This window comes from Diceros bicornis, chromosome 24, assembly GCF_020826845.1.
Source record: "Diceros bicornis minor isolate mBicDic1 chromosome 24, mDicBic1.mat.cur, whole genome shotgun sequence".
In the NCBI taxonomy this organism is placed as follows: Eukaryota; Metazoa; Chordata; class Mammalia; order Perissodactyla; family Rhinocerotidae; genus Diceros; species Diceros bicornis.
Genome location: NC_080763.1, coordinates 37,504,138 through 37,522,961, shown reverse-complemented (window position 1 = coordinate 37,522,961; position 18,824 = coordinate 37,504,138). Strand labels below are relative to the sequence as shown.

General features: G+C 39.7%; 1 protein-coding gene across 1 annotated transcript in view; it reads right to left on the bottom strand.

Moving 5' to 3' along the window:
* Nucleotides 1-9,386: 9,386 nt before the first annotated feature.
* The window catches only part of LOC131421176 (uncharacterized), a 53,527-nt gene continuing 44,089 nt past the window's right edge, over nucleotides 9,387-18,824 (bottom strand). The window contains exons 3-4 of the mRNA XM_058567898.1: nucleotides 10,502-10,675; nucleotides 9,387-9,727 (exon numbers count right to left, since the gene is read on the bottom strand). Coding sequence (XP_058423881.1) covers nucleotides 10,617-10,675 — 59 coding nt within the window. The 3' untranslated portion in view covers nucleotides 9,387-9,727; nucleotides 10,502-10,616. The remainder of the gene's footprint in view (nucleotides 9,728-10,501; nucleotides 10,676-18,824) is intronic.

Sequence of the window (18,824 nt, the reverse complement as noted above, 5' to 3'; positions counted from 1 at the left end):
TCTCTATTTTTCTTCAGTAAGATCAATTATCCTCTCTTTTGCCTATTTTCCTAATATACCAGGAACCCAAAAGGGCTACATAGCTGTCTTGGTTTCCAATTCAGTGGAATCATTATTGCGTTCACTAGTAGAAGCATTTCTATACCGGCCAGATAGGCCACCCAATCATCAGAGCCTAAAGTTTAAAGCGCAAAAAGCGGGGCGGCCTGGTGGCTTAGCGGTTAAGTGCGCGCGCTCTGCTACTGGTGGCCCGGGTTCAGATCCCGGGCGCGCACCGACGCACCGCTTCTCCGGCCATGCTGAGGCCGCGTGCCACATGCAGCAACTAGAAGGATGTGCAACTGTGACATACAACTATCTACTGGGGCTTTGGGGGGAAAAAAGGACGAGGATTGGCAATAGATGTTAGTTCAGAGCCGGTCTTCCTCAGCAAAAAGAGGAGGGTTAGCATGGATGTTAGCTCAGGGCTGATCTTCCTCACAAAAAATAAAAATAAAAAAAAATAAAGCACAAAAAGCAAAACTTTTGGCAGTGGGTTATTAAATGAAATCTTAAAAAGAACCATTCACTTTCCACCCCTCATCTCCCAAATTAATGTGTTCTAGCTATAGGAAACAGCCCTGCGTATTAGGGATTACTGACATGGAACATATATTTCATCCAGCCAGAGAAATCACCAGTGTCCAAGGGGCCATTGTGCATGAACTTTCAATAGGCCTTCTCCTTGTATCATAAGACCATCTGTTTCTGGGTGACAGTGTGTACAATAATGCCGTGAATCCCCAAAACATTAGCCCATTGCCTCGCTTCTTCCTGTGAAGGGATTGAAGGTTGCGTCAGAGGCAAACTGTGAGGGATTAAAACATTTAGAGTCCCAAAGCAGTGAAAAGATTATGGTGTCTCCTCATGTGTAATTAAAATAAAATTTTTTGATATAACACAAAACTTAAACGTATGTGGAAATTAGAATCACTTTTTTCTAGATTTTCTGGTTGGAAAATTCTGAATAAATTCATCCTAGTTTTACTATTCTCATTTTTTTTGGTTACCCCCATTCCTTTAGTTGGTACATAAAGTGGCAGAGATAGAAGAATACCATGGCAGTGTGTAGGGCATTCAGAACAAATGGGCAGGCATGCTTACTGTATAATAGAGATAACATCTCTTTTGGGGGCAAAAGACAGCACGCTTACTGCCCAATATATAACATTTGAGTTCCCTAAGTTCAGAGTTCCTTTCAGGTAATACAACTCTACGTATGTGCACATGTCATCTGACCCTCTTTGTGTCACACTGAGGCTCAGGTGCAAAAATGTGCAAAAATGCTGATACTTTGGCTACTGCTGTTACTGAAAGTAATAAACAGTCCTTTATTTTGTCCCAGGTGTCTTGTGTCTTCACCCAGCATCCCCGGAACTACATTGTTGGTTTGCAAGTAGGATAAGATCTCAGATCCTTCACAGTTCTTGACACAGACAAGACTTAACTGTGTTCACAGGTCTGCTGGCTCATGAGAGAAGAGTAATGCAGCCTGAACTGGGCTGGATCCCACTCAAAGCTGTCCACTTTTTGAACCAAAATGCATTAGAGCAGAATATTCTCACATTTCCAAAATGACCTGTTGTTCATCTTTCTTAGTGGTAGGGAATGCAAGGTGCTGTAGCCTGTCTTTACTTTGGAATGGGAGATCCCCACAGGCTCCTGAATACTGAATTAATCCAAATTTTGCTAAAGTGTGTTCTCGTTGAGTTTGATCCATCACACAGCCATCTTGCCAAGATAGCTTAGGAAGTTGCTCCTTCATGCTCTTCAAGTCCTTGCAACATAATGTTCTATAGCAGAGTGAGGTCGCCCACTCGCTCCTCACTAGACTGGGGCACAGAGCCAGAAGCGGCAGAACAGTAAAAGAATATTGCCGCCCCGCCAAGGGAAGGCCTGCGCTTGAAACAGAGCAATATGCCAAGTAGCAGAGCCTCTGTCGGTTCTCTCTGAACCATGATGACTGTGCCCACTCTGCTGTCATTATATTGACCACGCTGGATGTTGTCATCCTAGGCACCTTTCATTCCCATCAATACCAGGGATCCAGTTCTAACTGCAGCATCACCCACCCTCATCCAGTCCTACTATACAGTGTGGCAGTCAAGAGCTCGAACTCCAGAGTAGGAAAAGCTGGATTGGAATGCTGTCTTTGCCACTTTCTAGCTGTGTCATCTGAGAAAATTATTTAACTTCTCTGTGTCTCTGTTTCTTTGTCCATAATTACATTACTTGCCTCATTGAATTGCTTAGGAATTGAAGGAGTTAATATACATAAAGTGCTTAGAACAGAGCTTGGCACCTAGCAAGTGCTAGAGAAGTGTTAGCTACGTACAGAGAAGGTCAGCGAGCACACCTTAAAAGATTCAGATGCTTCCTTTATCAATCCGCTCCTAACGACAAGAAAGGGGAGAGAGACTTCCGGGTGGTATCCGTCTTTGAATTCTTCTGTCTCCACTGGGTCCAGTGCTTCCTGGCCTTCCAGTGTCACTTGGCATGGTGCAGACATTGGGCTGGATTTGCATTAGTCAATCCAACCCCCTAGAACCCCAGCTAGCAGCCTTAGCTAGCATATTGAATACAGCATCACTGTGACAATGAATTGAGAATAATCACATATTACGTTCTTCACTCTTTGGTCAAACATCTCAAAACTCCTGGCCCATAAAAATTTCCCCAGAGTTTGACAATATAATGAACACATTTCTATAATTTGCAATTCTATGGTGTAACTCTTTTCTTTCTGTTCCGATTATGCTTGATACCCTGTCGCTCATTTTGAGTCAGAACCCACCATTCGACAAAGAGTCGGGTGTCGGAGGGATTTTGAGATTGAGCCTGCAAGGGAGGCACATTAATAATGGGGAGTGGCAAAGGCTTCCTTGAAGGAAGAATTTAGATGATACTTGATTGGCTGAGCATATTGGTTTTTACAGCACTAGCAATCCTCAAATCTCAGCTCTCAGTGCCTTACGACAATAAACACGTGTTTCTTGCTCACTGGTCTGTGGATTGGCTGTGGGGTTCTGCTCCAAGTAGGTCTGCCCTCCGAGTCTGTCACTGTTGACCATAGGCTAAAGGAGCAGGGGTCAGCCGGGCAGCTCTTCTCACGCACAGGACCAGACACAAGAGACCCCGCCAAACCATCTGAACCATCTAAAGTAAGGGATGCACATTACGTCTGCTCACATTCCATTTGCCAAACCAAATCACGTGGCTGAGCCCAACATCAGTGGGACAGGATGTACGCTACCCTCGTTCTGAAGGTCAAGTTTTAGGATCTCACTCTTACCTGGTTGTTTCTGTTATCTATTGCTGTATAACCAACTCCACAATTTGGTGACCTAAAACAACAACCATTTTATTTGCTCAAGATGGTGTAGCCTGGGCTGGGCTCAGTTGGATGGTTCTGCTGATCTGTCCAGTGGTCACTTGTGCCTCAGCCTTCAGCTGGCGGGTTGGCTGGGGTGTGGACTCAGCTGGGCACCTGATGTCTAAGCTTCTTTGTCTTTCCATGTAGTCTCAGAGTCTCTCCCTTTTCAAGAGACCTCTCCACATGGCCTCTGTATGTGGCTTCTCTACCAGGGTAGTCGGACCTTTTATATGGCAGCTCACGGCTCCAAAAAATGCAAAAATGGAAGTTGCCACACGTGGGCCTGGTACTGGCACAACATAATCCACCTTCTGTTGGCTAAAGCAAGTCACCATCCTAGCCCAGATTCAAGAGAAGAGGACTATGCATTATCATGAATATTGAGAAGTGAGGTTCATTGAAGGCCACCAATGAAACAGACTGCCAGAAACCCTCCTCCCCAGCAAGTCTAAGCTCCTTTGTATGCTGGGCTGGAACTGCCAAGGTGACTTCCTAACTCACATGTCTGGCTCCTCAGCTGGGTTGGCTGGAACAGCTGGGGGCTGGCCAGCCATCTGTCTCCCCACATGGCCTCTCCATGGAGCTAGCTTAGGCTCACTCACAGACATGTGGTATCATGGTAGTTGACTTCCTACACGACAGTTGTCTTCCCCCAGAACACAAAAGTGGGAGCTGCCAGATTTTCTTTAATACTTGGACTTTGAAGTCTCAGAATGTCACTTCTGCTTCATTCGATTGGTCAAGGTGGTCCCCAGGGCTAACCCAGAGTCAAAAGGAGGAGAAATAGACTCTACCTCTTTTGAGTGGCAAGTGACATGGCAAAGAGCCTATGGGTCAGGAGGGTTTGTTGCAGTCATCTTTAGAAGTATAATCTGCCACTTTGATGTTCATCAAAGAAATCTACCCGGGCTGTGAACTCAACTGGCAGTCTACTTTGGAAATCCACAAAATCAGTTCTGAGCCAGGTTTTCATCATTTCAGCTTTTGACCACAGGCAAGGAGAGCTTCATTCAGAAGAGTCACAAAATAGTTCTGACCAAGACTATTCTGTCTAGATCAATAATTTTGGGATTTGAATTTCTCAGCACCATCAGAAGCAACCATCCTAACCTGAAGTACCAACATTCCTCTTTCAGTAGTCAACTAATATCCACCCCCTTCTCCTGCCCACTCCTTCATGTTACTCTCGGTGGGTCCGTGATCCTGCACTAACCAGGCAGCTCCAGGCTACAGCATCGGGAGTTCCTGGCCAGACCTTTTCACACACTGCGGTGTGACTAAGCTCCCCCCGCCACATACAACTACAACTTCCATCTTGGGTCTCTGATTCAAGTTAAAAATCCTCAGCAGGAACCTGACCGGCTGAAGAAGTCTAAATCAGATGGTTTTCCCTAGATCAATCAGCTGTGGCCAGGGGACAGGGTCACGCAACTCAACCTAGCCCCTCTGTTTATTGGGACAATTCCCAGAAAAGAAAAAATCATTTTTTAATTGGTAATCCCTCCAATTGGTGAGGAGCACAAAAACTTGGATGCCAGTGGAGAGCAAAGAGGATGACTGAGTGTAGTGAGTATCAGTGACTGAAACCTGGATGTACTGGGCAAACTGCAGTGCTGTGCCGAGGGAAGGGAAGGGAAGAGGAGTTGGTGACCGATTGGACAAGGCCGGAAGGGCGGCAAACATCCTTCCACCTCCAAACAAGGTCGTGTGCTCCAACCCCATCTGCCATCCATCAGGCCCCTTCACCTAGAGCTCCCACGTAGGCGACTGTGGCCTGGGAGGGCTTGGGGAGGGGTGCCAGCTGCCAGTCACCTTAGCTCAGCGCTTCAGTTTGCCCATCTCTCCCCCACCCCCGCTGGTGTGAGGAGTAAATATTGAATGACATATGATGTGAGCGCTGAGCTGGGCTGGTGGTAGACGCCAGCCAGTGTCATTAGAACCTCTGGCTGCCTCGGAGTTGGGATCCCACGCCACTGCCCCCAGCTCATCAGGCAGTGCTTTCCTGTCAGCCCCTCCCCTGCCAGCCTCCTGCTACTTTCTCATCCGAGATTACTTGACCCATCGTTCAAGACCCAGTTGAAATGTCTCCTCTACTGAGAAGTTTTCCCCCAGCTTTCTTTGATAAACAGTTTTTCGTTCCTTTAAGTAGCACAACACTGTGCACATTTCTATATTATCATGCTTACCAGCCTGATTCTGCTGTGTACTTGCTTGTCTGTTCCCGGCACCAAGTGTGGTACTAATTTTCTGTCACATTTCTTTGTAATGCCCATCTAGTGTAGTGACTAACACACGGTTGGTGTTCAATAAGTGATTGAGGAGTAAAAACACTTTATTATCAAATTCCGGGGAGAACAGAACACAAATATGACGCAAGAGCATCCTGTTCTAAGAGAAGTTCAGATAAAGTAGCACAATTCGCAGCATCCCACTGGTAAATATTTGTTGAAAAGTGAATACACAAGTGAATACAAAGAAAGCACTCCAAAGAAGCAGCTTTGGGGATCATTATGATATGTATAAAATTAAAAGGGAGTGGTATTTTTCAGTCTCTCTGATTTTAAGAGTAATAACCGTAAAATTTAGAAAATAAAAACATAGAGAAGAAAAATTAAAATCATACCACACTTAAAACTTTGGTATATTTTCTTAATCTTTTATGTTTTGGATATGTCTGTACATGTATATTAAGCATAAAAACTAATATAGAAATATAAACAGACCAGCAGGAAAACGTTTGTCAAAGAAAACTTCTTCAGGAGACACTATAATGGCAACATGTCTTGGTAGGACGCATTTTATTCAGAAGAGTCCTAGGATTTACTCAGTTGGCCTCAACCATGGAGGAAAATTTCTATAGTGCCAGGATCAGCATCTCTGGTTCTCCTAGGAAACTAGTTTTGAACCAGAATCTTTCACTGTTGACATTGGAAGGGGAAGCTACGTGCTCTGGAAAACTTGGGTTGATTCCTTATTTGGAGGATAAGAAATAATAGTAATAAAAGACAATTTAATGAGTGCCCACTGTATACCAGGTACTTTACATACATTTGCTGCATATAACAATCCTGTAAGATAAGTATCATTTTCATATTATTGATGAGAAAACGGAGGCTCAGAAAACTTGAGTGTCTTGCTTAACAGGAAATGGAGTGGGGATTTGAACACAAGTCAGACCCATTCAGAAGCGCATGTTTTTTCCATCATTCATACAACCTTTCTGGTTCATGACTAGAATTTGCAAGCAATAGTGCTCTATCCCTATTTCCACAGCAGAAGAATAGCTACTGTCTCATTTGAATTTACTGCAGTTTATCTATCATTTTAAGGACTTGTTTAAGTATGAGGTGGTAGGAAGAATATTTGATTGGGTATTAAGAGACAGGTTCCTGCACTGCTCTCAGGGGGTCTTCTTAGGTTTGTCTAATGTTTAGAGTCTAAACATTCAGACTCATAAGACCACCCTAGTCTAGTCAGAGGATCTAGTACAGGATCCCCAGCTTACCAGAGGAGAGCATCAGGCATTGCTCTTGAGAGGTCTCCTCATAGCTGTCCACACGGCTATGCAGAAGTGGTTCTCTTTAACCCCTAGGATGAGCTCAAGTTCACGGATATAAGACACACATCAGGCGGATGTGGAGCTGCCCTAGCTTAGAAGCCCCGTGTCCCAGAGGAGCAGTATCGCTTGTGACAACTTCATAGGCCTATCTTCCAGGTGACTAGAGTCACCACACTCAGGGAAGCCCGAGGATATCAAGTATTTATAGTTCTCACAGTCTAGATGCAGCTTATCAATCAGGGATCATTTTTACCACAAGCAATACTGCCTAGGAACACAGTTAACACACCTTTTTGATCATGTTACCAGTGAAACAGAGTGAGAAAGTTAATGAAAGGTCAAATGCTCATGTAGGAGGGGAAAAGGTGTGTTAACCCTTTACCTGTTGGTTCTAATCTAGTTCTGCCACTAACCAGCTGTATGTTCCGAGTATGTCGCTTTCCAGGTCTCTAGCCCATCGTTTATAAGATGAGGGAGTTTTACTACAACTTCTATTCTTTTATCATGAATCATATCTTGGTATAATGACAGCAGTACTAAGAGGTAAAAAATCTAGGTTCTAATACCTTTAACTAACTCTCCTACTTATTAGTTACATGATGTGGGGATAACATTACCTGCTAATACTTACAGTGTTAGGATTAGGATAAAAGATTAGAATACATAAAATAATGCTTTGAAAACTCCACAGCATTATATAAATATAAACAGAGAGAACTAACATTCATTGTACACCTCTTACATAAAAAACACCATGTAAGATGTTTTCAGAAAATATCTGTTAGCTTTAATCTTCACTGGAATAAAGTTAACTCATTTTCCTAGTGTCCTCAGCCTGTATCTTGCAGAGCCAAAATTCAAAAGAGGTTGCCTAGTTTTAAGAGGCCACGTCTTTTCACTATATCAGTTTTAGTAACATAATCTATAATTCCAAAACTATAATTGTAAAGGTTATTTTTTATTAACTTGAATTAGACTTATTGGTGGCAATAACAGTCTCTTGTTTATATGTACTTTAAAGTCTCTCCCTTATTTAAGGGTGAATACAATATACTCTTCTCTCTACTTATTTTAACTTTGCTTTCTCCTCAAAAATTTGATTGTTGGGGCCGGACTCACGGCTTAGCGGTTCAGTGCTCGCACTCCACTGCTGGCGACCTGGGTTCGGATCCCGGGCGCGCACTGACGCATCGCTTGTCAAGCCATGCTGTGGCGGCGTCCCACATAAAGTGGAGGAAGATGGGCACGGATGTTAGCTCAGGGCCAGTCTTCCTCAGCAAAAAGCAGAGGATTGGCATCGGATGTTAGATCAGGGCTGATCCTCCTCACAAAAAAAAAAAAAATGATATTTTTTAGGGCAAGATGCATTTTCAAAGGACAAAGAGAAGCTTATCGCCCTCTTTACATCAAAAGGGCTTACTCCTGCTTTGAGAATTATGAGTAGTATTTATTCTGGCGTCTTCCATTTTCATTTGACTTTGGTAATTATTTTTCAAAAGTCTAATGTGCTGATAATTTGTCCTTACCTCTGAAGGTATTCTCTCAAATGTAGCATAAGAATGTCTTTAATGGGCAATTTGATAAGATTTAAATTAGTGCTTAAAAAAAGAACTATAGTGATTCAATTTAGTATACAGTTATTGAATGCCTAATATATATTGGGTACTGAGTGAGATGCTTGAGATGCAAACATAAATAAACCATGATTCCTTTTCTTTAGGAGCTCACAATCTAGTGGAAGACTAAGATGCACATAAAAAAATTTCATATAAGACTGTTATGCTCAGGGTAGTAACAAAGTAATGAGGAGGTGTTATGATAAAGGTTTTGAGAGGCCAAAAAGAGAGCAGAATCAGGGCAGAAGAAATATCAGCAACAAAGGAGTAGAAGAAAAATCTCAGGGAAATGATGGAACATTGAGTAGCCTCGTGTAGTACAGGAGAGCATGGTAGGATGTGTGGAAACATTTCAGGCTGTGTATGGATTTGAATCTGTTAGAGGTGTCAACCTACAAAAACTGAAACCAGTTTAAGAGGCAAAGCATTTATTTGGGGTCAAAGAATTACAATTCAGGGAGCACAGATCAGGTAGAAACCCAACTAGTGTCCCTATTACATTAGAGGGGCTTAGGGTTTTTATGGGAAAAAGGGAGGATGAGGTGAGTTGTATTAAAGAAGAGTTCACTGGGGCCGGCCCCGTGGTGTAGCGGTTAAGTGCGCGCGCTCCACTGCTGGCGGCCCGGGTTCGGATCCCGGGCGTGCATCGAGGCACCGTTTGTCAGGCCATGCTGTGGCGGCGTCCCATATAATGCGGAGGAAGATGGGCACAGATGTCAGCTCAGGGCCAGTCTTCCTCAGCAAAAAGAGGAGGATTGGCATGGATGTTAGCTCAGGGCTGATCTTCCTCACAAAAAAAGAAGAAAGAAGAAGAAGAAGAGTTCACTGGTGCTAGAGGAGGTGAGGCTAGGTTTGTCCCTCATGGATTGGCTTGAGATTCGGTCATCAGACAAAAGGCTGCCTTGTCCTTCATTGATTGGCTGGCGATTCGGTCATCAGCAAAGTCCAGTTTCATCAGTCCTTACAGACAGGATATTCTTGTCCTTACTGACTTCTTGGAATGTTGGTGGTTTGGAAGATAAAGAAAACAAGACGTGCTAGGCAATTCCTCTGAAATTGCTACTCCGGCTCTATTTTAATATGGTTCCACTCACGTCATCTTTCACGAAGGCATTCTTGGTTTACTTTCAGTTTGCATGTCTGAAAGAAGAAAACCACACAAAAGGATCTAAGGTTTTCTAACGGTGAAATGAAATAGGAGATGTCCCCCGCTCCTGTTGTAAGTGTAGACAACATTGTGAAGAGCCTTCTTTACCTTTCTTTCTGCTCCTATATAGTTTCCCCTCCTCAGTACAAATGAGCTGAATGGCTACGGAAAGAGTGATTGTGGGAGCGAGGATGTATTTTTATAATAAAAGAAAATTATACTACAACCTCTGTTAGATTGCCCCTTAGCTTCAAATTCTCACTTGAGGGAGAAGACCTTGGCTTCAACACTTTTAGTAGGACCTATACATTTAAATCTCCTAGTAAATGACTACTGTCCTACACTTAGAAATATCTTCAAATTTACCCTCAAACTCAAATCAGTTTTAACAAGTACAGATCTTCCTCGACTTACGATGGGGTTACATCCAGATAAACCCATCATAAGTTGAAAATATCGTGAAGTCAAAAATGCATTTAATACACCTAAACTGCTGAACATCATAGCTTAACCCAGCCTACCTTAAATGTGCTCAGAACACTTACATTAGCCTACAGTTGGGCAAAACATCTAACACAAAGCTTATTTTATAATAAAGTATTGACTGTCTCGTGTAATTTATTGAATACTGTACTGAAAGTGAAAAACAGAATGGTTGGATGGGTACAGGATGGTTGTAAGTGTATCAGCTGGGCACCCTCATGATCATGGGGCTGCCTGGGAGCTTCGGCTCGCTGCTGCTGCCCTGCATCACGAGAGTATCTTACCACACATCACTAGCCCGGGAAAAGATCAAGATTCCAAATTCGAAGTACACTTTCTACTGAATTCGTATCACTTTCACACCATCGTAAAGTCGAAAAATCATAAATCGAGCCATCGTTAAGTCAGGGACCGTCTGTACTTATCAGGTACTTGTGCAGCTAGCACTGTTTTGGTATCTGCAGGGAAAATTACAGAAGTCAGACAACACCATTGCCTGTGAGACCTTTCTTAGTTAAGTTTTATGAATAAATTTTGGTTAGTTCCATATTCAAAACAGGGCTATTCTCATGCATAATTTTTTATTGTTACACACATAGTTCTAGGTAAAAGATATTAGCATCATAGGAACACCTTTAAAACCATGGGGAATATAAACAAGTATCTAGTATTTAGAGACATTTAAATTCTTAGCATAATGGTAAAACTTTAGGATAATAACGGTAATGATATAAAGGCCTTTCGTTTTGATGATGGCTAATCTTATTCAGTTTATGGCAACCAGTAATCTCCTTTCTGGAACGGCACAACATTCTCCCCCTTCAAGACCTGGTAAATACACTGGAGTGTCCAGGAGGATCAGCACAGCAGCTAGTGATCTTCAGGGCGATTCTTTGTGCTGCATCGTGTTTCAATACCTATAGGGAGGGAGGCCTCTTCTCTGACCTTGGAGAGATTATTGGTTAATTATGCTGACTGTAGGCTCTTGGGCATGTTGAAGTAAAGGTTTAGTTTTCTGATGGAAAAGTTCTTTTCTGGGAGATGAAAAGTTATAGCCACAGTCATTCTGCCCTCTAGACTTGTAATTTGACCTGACTTGAACCATTCTTGCATTCCTAGAATAAACCCTACTTGATCCTTTGTTTTATTTTTCTGATACACTGTTGAGTCTGGCTAGCCAATATTTTATTCTGGATTTTTACAACCATAAATGTAAGTGGAAAGAGCCTATAATTTTCTGGTACTGTCTGTTTTCTGGTTTGGGCATAAATGTAGTTCAATCATAAAATGAGTTTGGTGGCTTTCCCTCTTCTCTTTTATGGAAGTGTTGATTTAAATAAAGATTTTATAAACTCACTAGTAAGACTATCTATGGTAGGCTTCACCAGGCTTCCCTTTTCTTTCTACTTTATACAAACTCCTAGATTTATTTAATTTTACTGAGTACTATACTTTTCATCCCCATTTGCTACCCCAACGCCATCTAGAATGCTTCTTCCCTTGATCTCCCAGCTTGCTACTTTATTCTTCAGCTATTGATTTGATCATTTATTCCCACACGTTGAGTTTCTTGATTGAATACTATTCACTTATTGACAAATATGTTTTGAGTGTCAGGCGCTGTTCTAGGCACCCACTAATCTGTACAGACCTTTATAAGGGAGAAAGAGCAGATTTTTCGCTCCTCCAAAGAGCTTTTTCCCTCGGTGATGACAGTGACGTTTTGTTCCTTAGTTGAGCCCCTGTTTGATATTAGAACAGATATGTTTATTCGCGGCCTTTCTGTCTTTAATTTTATTTTTATTTTTATTCTATACTGAAGATACCTCTCTTTTTTCCTAATGCAGTAATATATATCTCAGCTTTGAGGTGCTCATTTTCTTTCATTTTGGAGTTTAGAAATAGCATATAGCTCATGAAGCAACAAAACTTTTGGATTCTAATAGTTTGTTTTAATTTGGTAGAAATAATTTCCTCTTTGTTTTCTTTCCTAATCTGAGGTCATTAATGTCTATTGATTCACACATATTTATTCATTCATTTAGTATTTATTTATTTAGCATGTTCTGTGTCCCAGGCCAGGTACTAGGTGTTGGGGCTCTAAAGATGCAGAGAACATGGCCTCTTCCCTTATAGAACCTGGAATCTACTGGGTAGGAAAAACATAAAAGTTAAACCAAAAATATTCAGATATGGTGCCATCACAAAGACATGATTATCAACATGAATAAATTTAAAGGAAAGAAGGATTTAAAATCAATAAAATTAGCAAAGAGTTTGGGTAGGGGAAAAGTCTTGCCCTATCTGTAATTACCAAGGGATGGTGTGCATATGAGCTGGGTCTTGAATATGAAGAAGGAAGGGTATTGACACACGGGAAGAGTAAGTTATTGTTGTCATTGTTTTTGCTTTTTCCCTATGGTATTTTTTCCAGATTATGGTTAGATTTTGGATAATGTTTGGGCATTGCCAACTTGCCTAGAAATAAAGAGCCTCATAGGTTTATAAGCCCTCCCATTCATAGTAATGCTGACCATCATCATGGCCCTCTTGGTCATTCTTTACCAAAATATGTCCCTTCCCCACCCACTTTATACGGAACAAAAGAATAGTGCTTGAAAACTGATTTACCTACTTTTTAAAATTTTCTTTAAACAAGTGCCATTAAGATTAGAAACACTTTTTATAATGTGTTCTTTGTTAAAGAAAACTGATGAGGTTATCCGGTTGATATTCCAATGACAATACAGGTAAAAATGATTTGGGTTACTTCTCTTACAAGTTGGTTATAGTTTAAATGTTAATAATACATGTATGGAGAACTGTTTTTGAATCAAACTATTTTGCACCAAGTTTTGAAGTTGATAAGAGGGTTAGTAATTGGTTTTAATCACTTGGCAATGTTGAACTTAAAAAAATTCAGACTAAATACTGTCTTGAGAATATCTACTAAGAAAGTATCATATAACCTGAATATTTCAATTTATTCCTCTCAAAAGTTTTAAATTCAGCATCTCTGTATGGACCAATAAAGAGATTGATTTCAAATAACATTTGAAAGGAAGACATAGTCTCCATTTCCAGAGAATAATATTTGATTTGTATGTCTTATACCAGTTTTACTTAGAAAATCATATTATTTAGATTCTCCTAATACTTATCGTTGTTTACCTTTGTGTGGAGAATGGTGGTCGTCCAGTAGTATTGTCTTTTTCTTTCCCTTTGTAGGTCTTACAGTTTTTGCTTTACATATTTGGACTTGGTGTGTAAATATTCATAATAATTGATGTTTTATTTTGTATTATACTCTTTGTTATTATTGTTACATCATTTAATATGTTTTTCCTGGAACTTAAACTTGTCTAATATTGTTACTGTGATTTCTGCTCTTTTTAAAAACAGTTTAGGGAGACATAATTTATATGCAAGTAAAATTCATCCTTTTTAGTGTACAATTCTACAAGTTTTGATAAATGAATGTAAACAGTCATGTAATCACTATCACAATCAAGATATAGAACATTTCCATCACTCCCCAAAAGTTTTCTTCTGACCCTTTGTAGTCATCACCTCTCCCACTCCCACTCCCTGGGAACCATCGATCTGGTCTTTGTCCCTACAGTTTTTTCTTTGCCAGAATATCACATAAATGGAATCATATGGTATATAACCTTGTAAGTTTGGCTTCTTTCTCTTAGCAGAATACATTTGGGATTCATCTGTGTTGTTGTAAGTATCAGTAGTTCATTTCTTTTTATTGCTGAGTAGTATTCCATTACATGGATGAACCATGGTATGTTTATCCATTTACCACTAGAAGTATATTTTGGTTTGGGGCAAGTAGAAATAAATCTGCTATGAACATTTGTGTACAGGTTTTGGTGTGATTTCTACAAAATATCTATTTGGATTTTGATGGAGATTGTGTTGAATCAAAAGCTCAATTAGGGGAGAATTGAAGTCTTAATCATACTGAGTCTGCCAAGTCATAAACATGCTATATCTCTCCATTTATTTAGATCTTCCTTAATTTCTTTCATCGGTGTTTTGTAGTTTTCAACATATAGGACTTGCACATAATTTAAAAGATTTATAGCCAAGTATTTCGTGGTTTTGGTGCTATTGTAAACGGTACTATTGTTTTAATTTTGATTTCTACCCTCTACCAAAAAAGAAATATGTATTAACAAATCTAAAAAAAGATATGTGCAGAATCTGCATGCTGCCAAGTACAAACACTGATGAAAGAAGTCAAAGAAGATCTAAATAAATGGAGAGATACACCATGTTGATGAATTGAAGACTCAATACTGTTAAGATGTCAGTTCTCCCCAATTTGATCAATAGATTAAATGCAATTCCAATCAAAATCCCTCAAAATTTTTTTACAGATATAGACAAGCTGATCCTAAAATTTTTATATAAATTTATATAAAGTTTATAATCAAAGGAACCGAATTATCCAAACAATTCCAAAAACAACAAATTTGGATGGCTCACACTGCCCAATTTCAAGACTTACTATAATTATCCAATAATCAAAAGAGTGTGGTTTGGTGAAAGGATAGATACATAAATCAATGCAACAGAATGGAAAGCCCCAAGATAGATCCACAGAAATACAGTCAATTGACTTTTGACAGAGATATAAAAAGGAGAAAAGATAGCCTTTCCAATAAATAGTGCTGGAACAACTAGATGTCCATATGCAAAAAAAACAACCTCACACATACTTTAAATCTTATACAAAAGTAAACTCAAATGTATCATAGAAAATATAAAACTATAAAACTCCTAGACTAAAACGTAGGAGAAAATCTGCATGACGTTGAATTTGCTGATGAGTTTTTAGATACGACACAAAAGCACAATCTATAAAAGAAAAAATGAATCATACTTTATTGCAATTAATAACCTCTGCACTGCAAACAACATTATTAAGAGAATGAAAAGACAAGGCACAGACTGGGAAAAAATATTTGCAAATCATATATCCAGTAAAAAAAACTTGAATGCAGAATTTATAAAGAACTCTTAAAACTCAACAATAAGAAAATGATCAGCCTCTAGAATGGGCCAAAGATCTGAACAGACACTCGACAAAAGAAGATATACGTATGGCAAATAAGCATTATTAGAATGTTAGGGTGGGGGGAACCTGACAATGTCAAATATGGATGAATTTGCAAAGTCATGACAACTCTTATTCATTGCTGGTAGGAATGCAGAATAGTATAGCCATTTTGGAAAACAATCTGGTAGTTTTACTAAAGATAAAAATACACATACCCTTTGACCCAGTAATTTCACTCCTAGGTATTAACCCAAGTTGAATTGAAAGCTTATGTTCATACAAAAACCTGAATACAAATGTTTATAGCAGCTTTATTCATAGCTACTAAAAGCTGGACAAACCCAGTTGTTCTTCAGCTGGTATGTAGACAAACAAGCCGTGGTACATCCATACCATTGAATACTATTCAGCAATCAAAAGGAATGAACGGTTAATTGATGCAACAACATGAATGAATCTTAAATGTATTTGGCTAAGTAAAAGAATCCAGACCCCAAAGGCTATAATTGCACATTTGTATGATTCCATTTATACAACATTCTGGAAAAGGCAAAACGGTAGGGGTAGAAAATAGATTGGTGGTTGCCAGGAGTTGGGGAAAGGTGGAGGGGTTGACCACAAAGGGGCAATACTTGGATGTGTTTAGAGTAGTGGAACTGTCCTATATGTTTCTGTTGTGATGGATACATGACTCTGAATTTATCAAAATCCTTAGAAACGTATACCACAAACAGTGAAACTAACTGTATGCAATTAAAAAAAATCATCCAGGATGTTGAGGGAGCTCAGGATGGAATGCACATTGTAACAAATGAATCTAACTGTATTGCAAATGTATGATATGACTTCAATGAAATGGTGGAGGAAAGGAGCCAACCTGAGTAAGTTTGGGAAAAAACAGTGTTTTGACTGGGTACTGTAAGGCTAAAGACAAAATAAACTGTACATAAACATTTAACTGTAGTTAAATTTGTTTCTTAAAGGGGTATAGATTAGAAATTCTGAAGCTACTTTATGTATATTCTAGGATTGAGCAAATAAGTAAATAAATTGTAGATAATGGGATCCAGGTTTCTCACTGTCAGAGAAAGAAATTACAAAGAAGCAAGAGAGGAGAGGCTAGAAAGAGCCCTGTTGTGCTGGCTTAAAGTGGGAGATATCAGTATAAACTGTTGTTTATTTTGATAGATAGATAGATAGAGACCGATATAGATATGCGCATATGCATGGGTGTGTGTGTGTGTGCACATGCACGCGCACATGTATGTATCCCCTTCCCCTATCTCTGTTGTCTGTGAGGCCTTAGAAGCAGTGATACTCCAGTATTGACAAGCACATCTGGTGCCCAGATCTAGGTTTCTAAATGTCATTCTCCAATAAAAGGATCCAGAGCTCCTTAGAAAAATGGCTAATTTGAGGGCTGTGCCAGGAAAAATACAAGATGAGCCTAAAGCACCTTATAGTGCCAAAAGATAAGGAAATGCTCAAAAAAATAAAAAGGATGAAATATGTCCAAAGGACACAGATGCCAATCTGAAATAACTTCCAATGGCTAGAGCTGGAACAATCTGAACAACAAAATAAAAAATAATATTGGATGATAACCCAATAAATATTCATGTGTCCATAATGATTTAAATAAATGATTGAATAAATAAATTCCTCCTTAAAGAATCATAAATAATATAGGTGGAAGAAGTGGAGAAAATAGAAAATCACTATTAGAACACCATGGCATAATCCATTGATGAATACTAAAATTAGTGGGCAAAACTTGAAGGAAAAACATGATATTTGGAAAGCCTCAAGTATCTCCTCCCAAATTTACTAAGTACCATGATGATTTAAGCACGCAACTATAAATTATTTGATACGTGTCCCTCTAGGAGGGGGACACTCCCCTCCTACCCACCCCCTTGAGTGTGAACTGGACAAAGTGAATTGCTTCTTTGTAGATTCAATCAGCTGGGGCTAAAGTTTAAGTGGGAATGCAAATATAGCTAAGCAATCTTGAAAAGAGACAAAACAGGACAACCTACGCTACCATATTACATGACTTCCTATACAGCTACAGTAATTCTATTCAATGAGACAAAATAGAGGGTCCAGAAACAGACCCACACATATACAGTCATTTGATTTTTAACAAAGGTGTCAATGAAATTCAATTGGAGAAAGCAAAGTCTTTTTAGGAAATGGTACAGGATAAACTGTATTCATATACATATGAAAAAAATTAAACTTGACCCCTACCTCGCACTACACACAAAAATTAATTTTAGGGGCCGGCCCCGTGGCTTAGCGGTTAAGTGTGCGCACTCCGCTGCCGGCGGCCCGGGTTCAGATCCCGGGCGCGCAACAACCCACCGCTTCTCCGGCCATGCTGAGGCCGTGTCCCACATACAGCAACTAGAAGGATGTGCAGCTATGACATACTACTATCTACTGTGGCTTTGGGGGGAAAAGAATAAATCAATTTAAAAAATCTTTTAAAAAAATTAATTTTAGATGGATCATAGACCTAAATAAAAATGCTAAAGTCGTAAAGCTTCTAGAAGAAAACATAGAAGACTATCTTAATGACTTTGGAGTAGGCAAAGATTTCTTAGACAAGACATAAAGGGTACTAACTGTAAAAGGGAAAATGGCTAAACTGGAATTTATCAAAATTAAAAACTTCTGCTTTTCAAAAGGTAATATTAATATACAAGCCACAGACAGGGAGACAATACTCTCAATACAAAGGACTTGCACCCAGAATATCTAAAGAACTGCTACAAGTCAATAGTGATAAGACAAGCAACTCAACAAAAATTGGCAAATTTTGAACAAACACTCTCCATAAGACACTATCAGGATGTCCAATAAGCATGTGAAAAGTACTCAACATCGTAAATCCTCAGGGAAATGCAAATTAAAACCATAATGAGATACCTCTGTATGCCTATCACTATCCTTAACCTAAACCAAATGAGCTCAAAGACTAAATTCAAAGATTCACAAATTTGGTCTTCTGGATGAACGTGTACCACTAGATACCTATTCTTGAGTGAGATAAATAAAAGACTTCCTTCTAAAGAAGACCCGGATAATTTTGTGTCCATAGCAGTAAACTTTGGCCTGTTCAATACCTTGATGGCCCTCCAATAGTTTCTGAAGAGACTATGTGATGACTAGCTGGACTTGAATATCCATTCAGCATCATCTCAATGCACTCCTTGGACCCAATCTCACAAAAACTATTACCCGAACTCTCTTAGGACAACTTCATCAATACCAACTATTTCTCAAATTTGATAAGTACAAGATTGACCAGCCCAGCATCAAGTTTCTGTGCCACTTTCCACAAAAGATCATGGACACACTTTTCCATAATGGAGACATATGCTGTCCATCAAGACCAAAAACCCAAAAATATTCAATGATTCTTGAACTTCCTAGGATACTATGTTGGTTTAATGTCCCATTTCTCCACCTTAACTGCCCCACTAAAAAACCAGCTAGAGAGTGTCATCCTATCCAGTGGTCCCCAG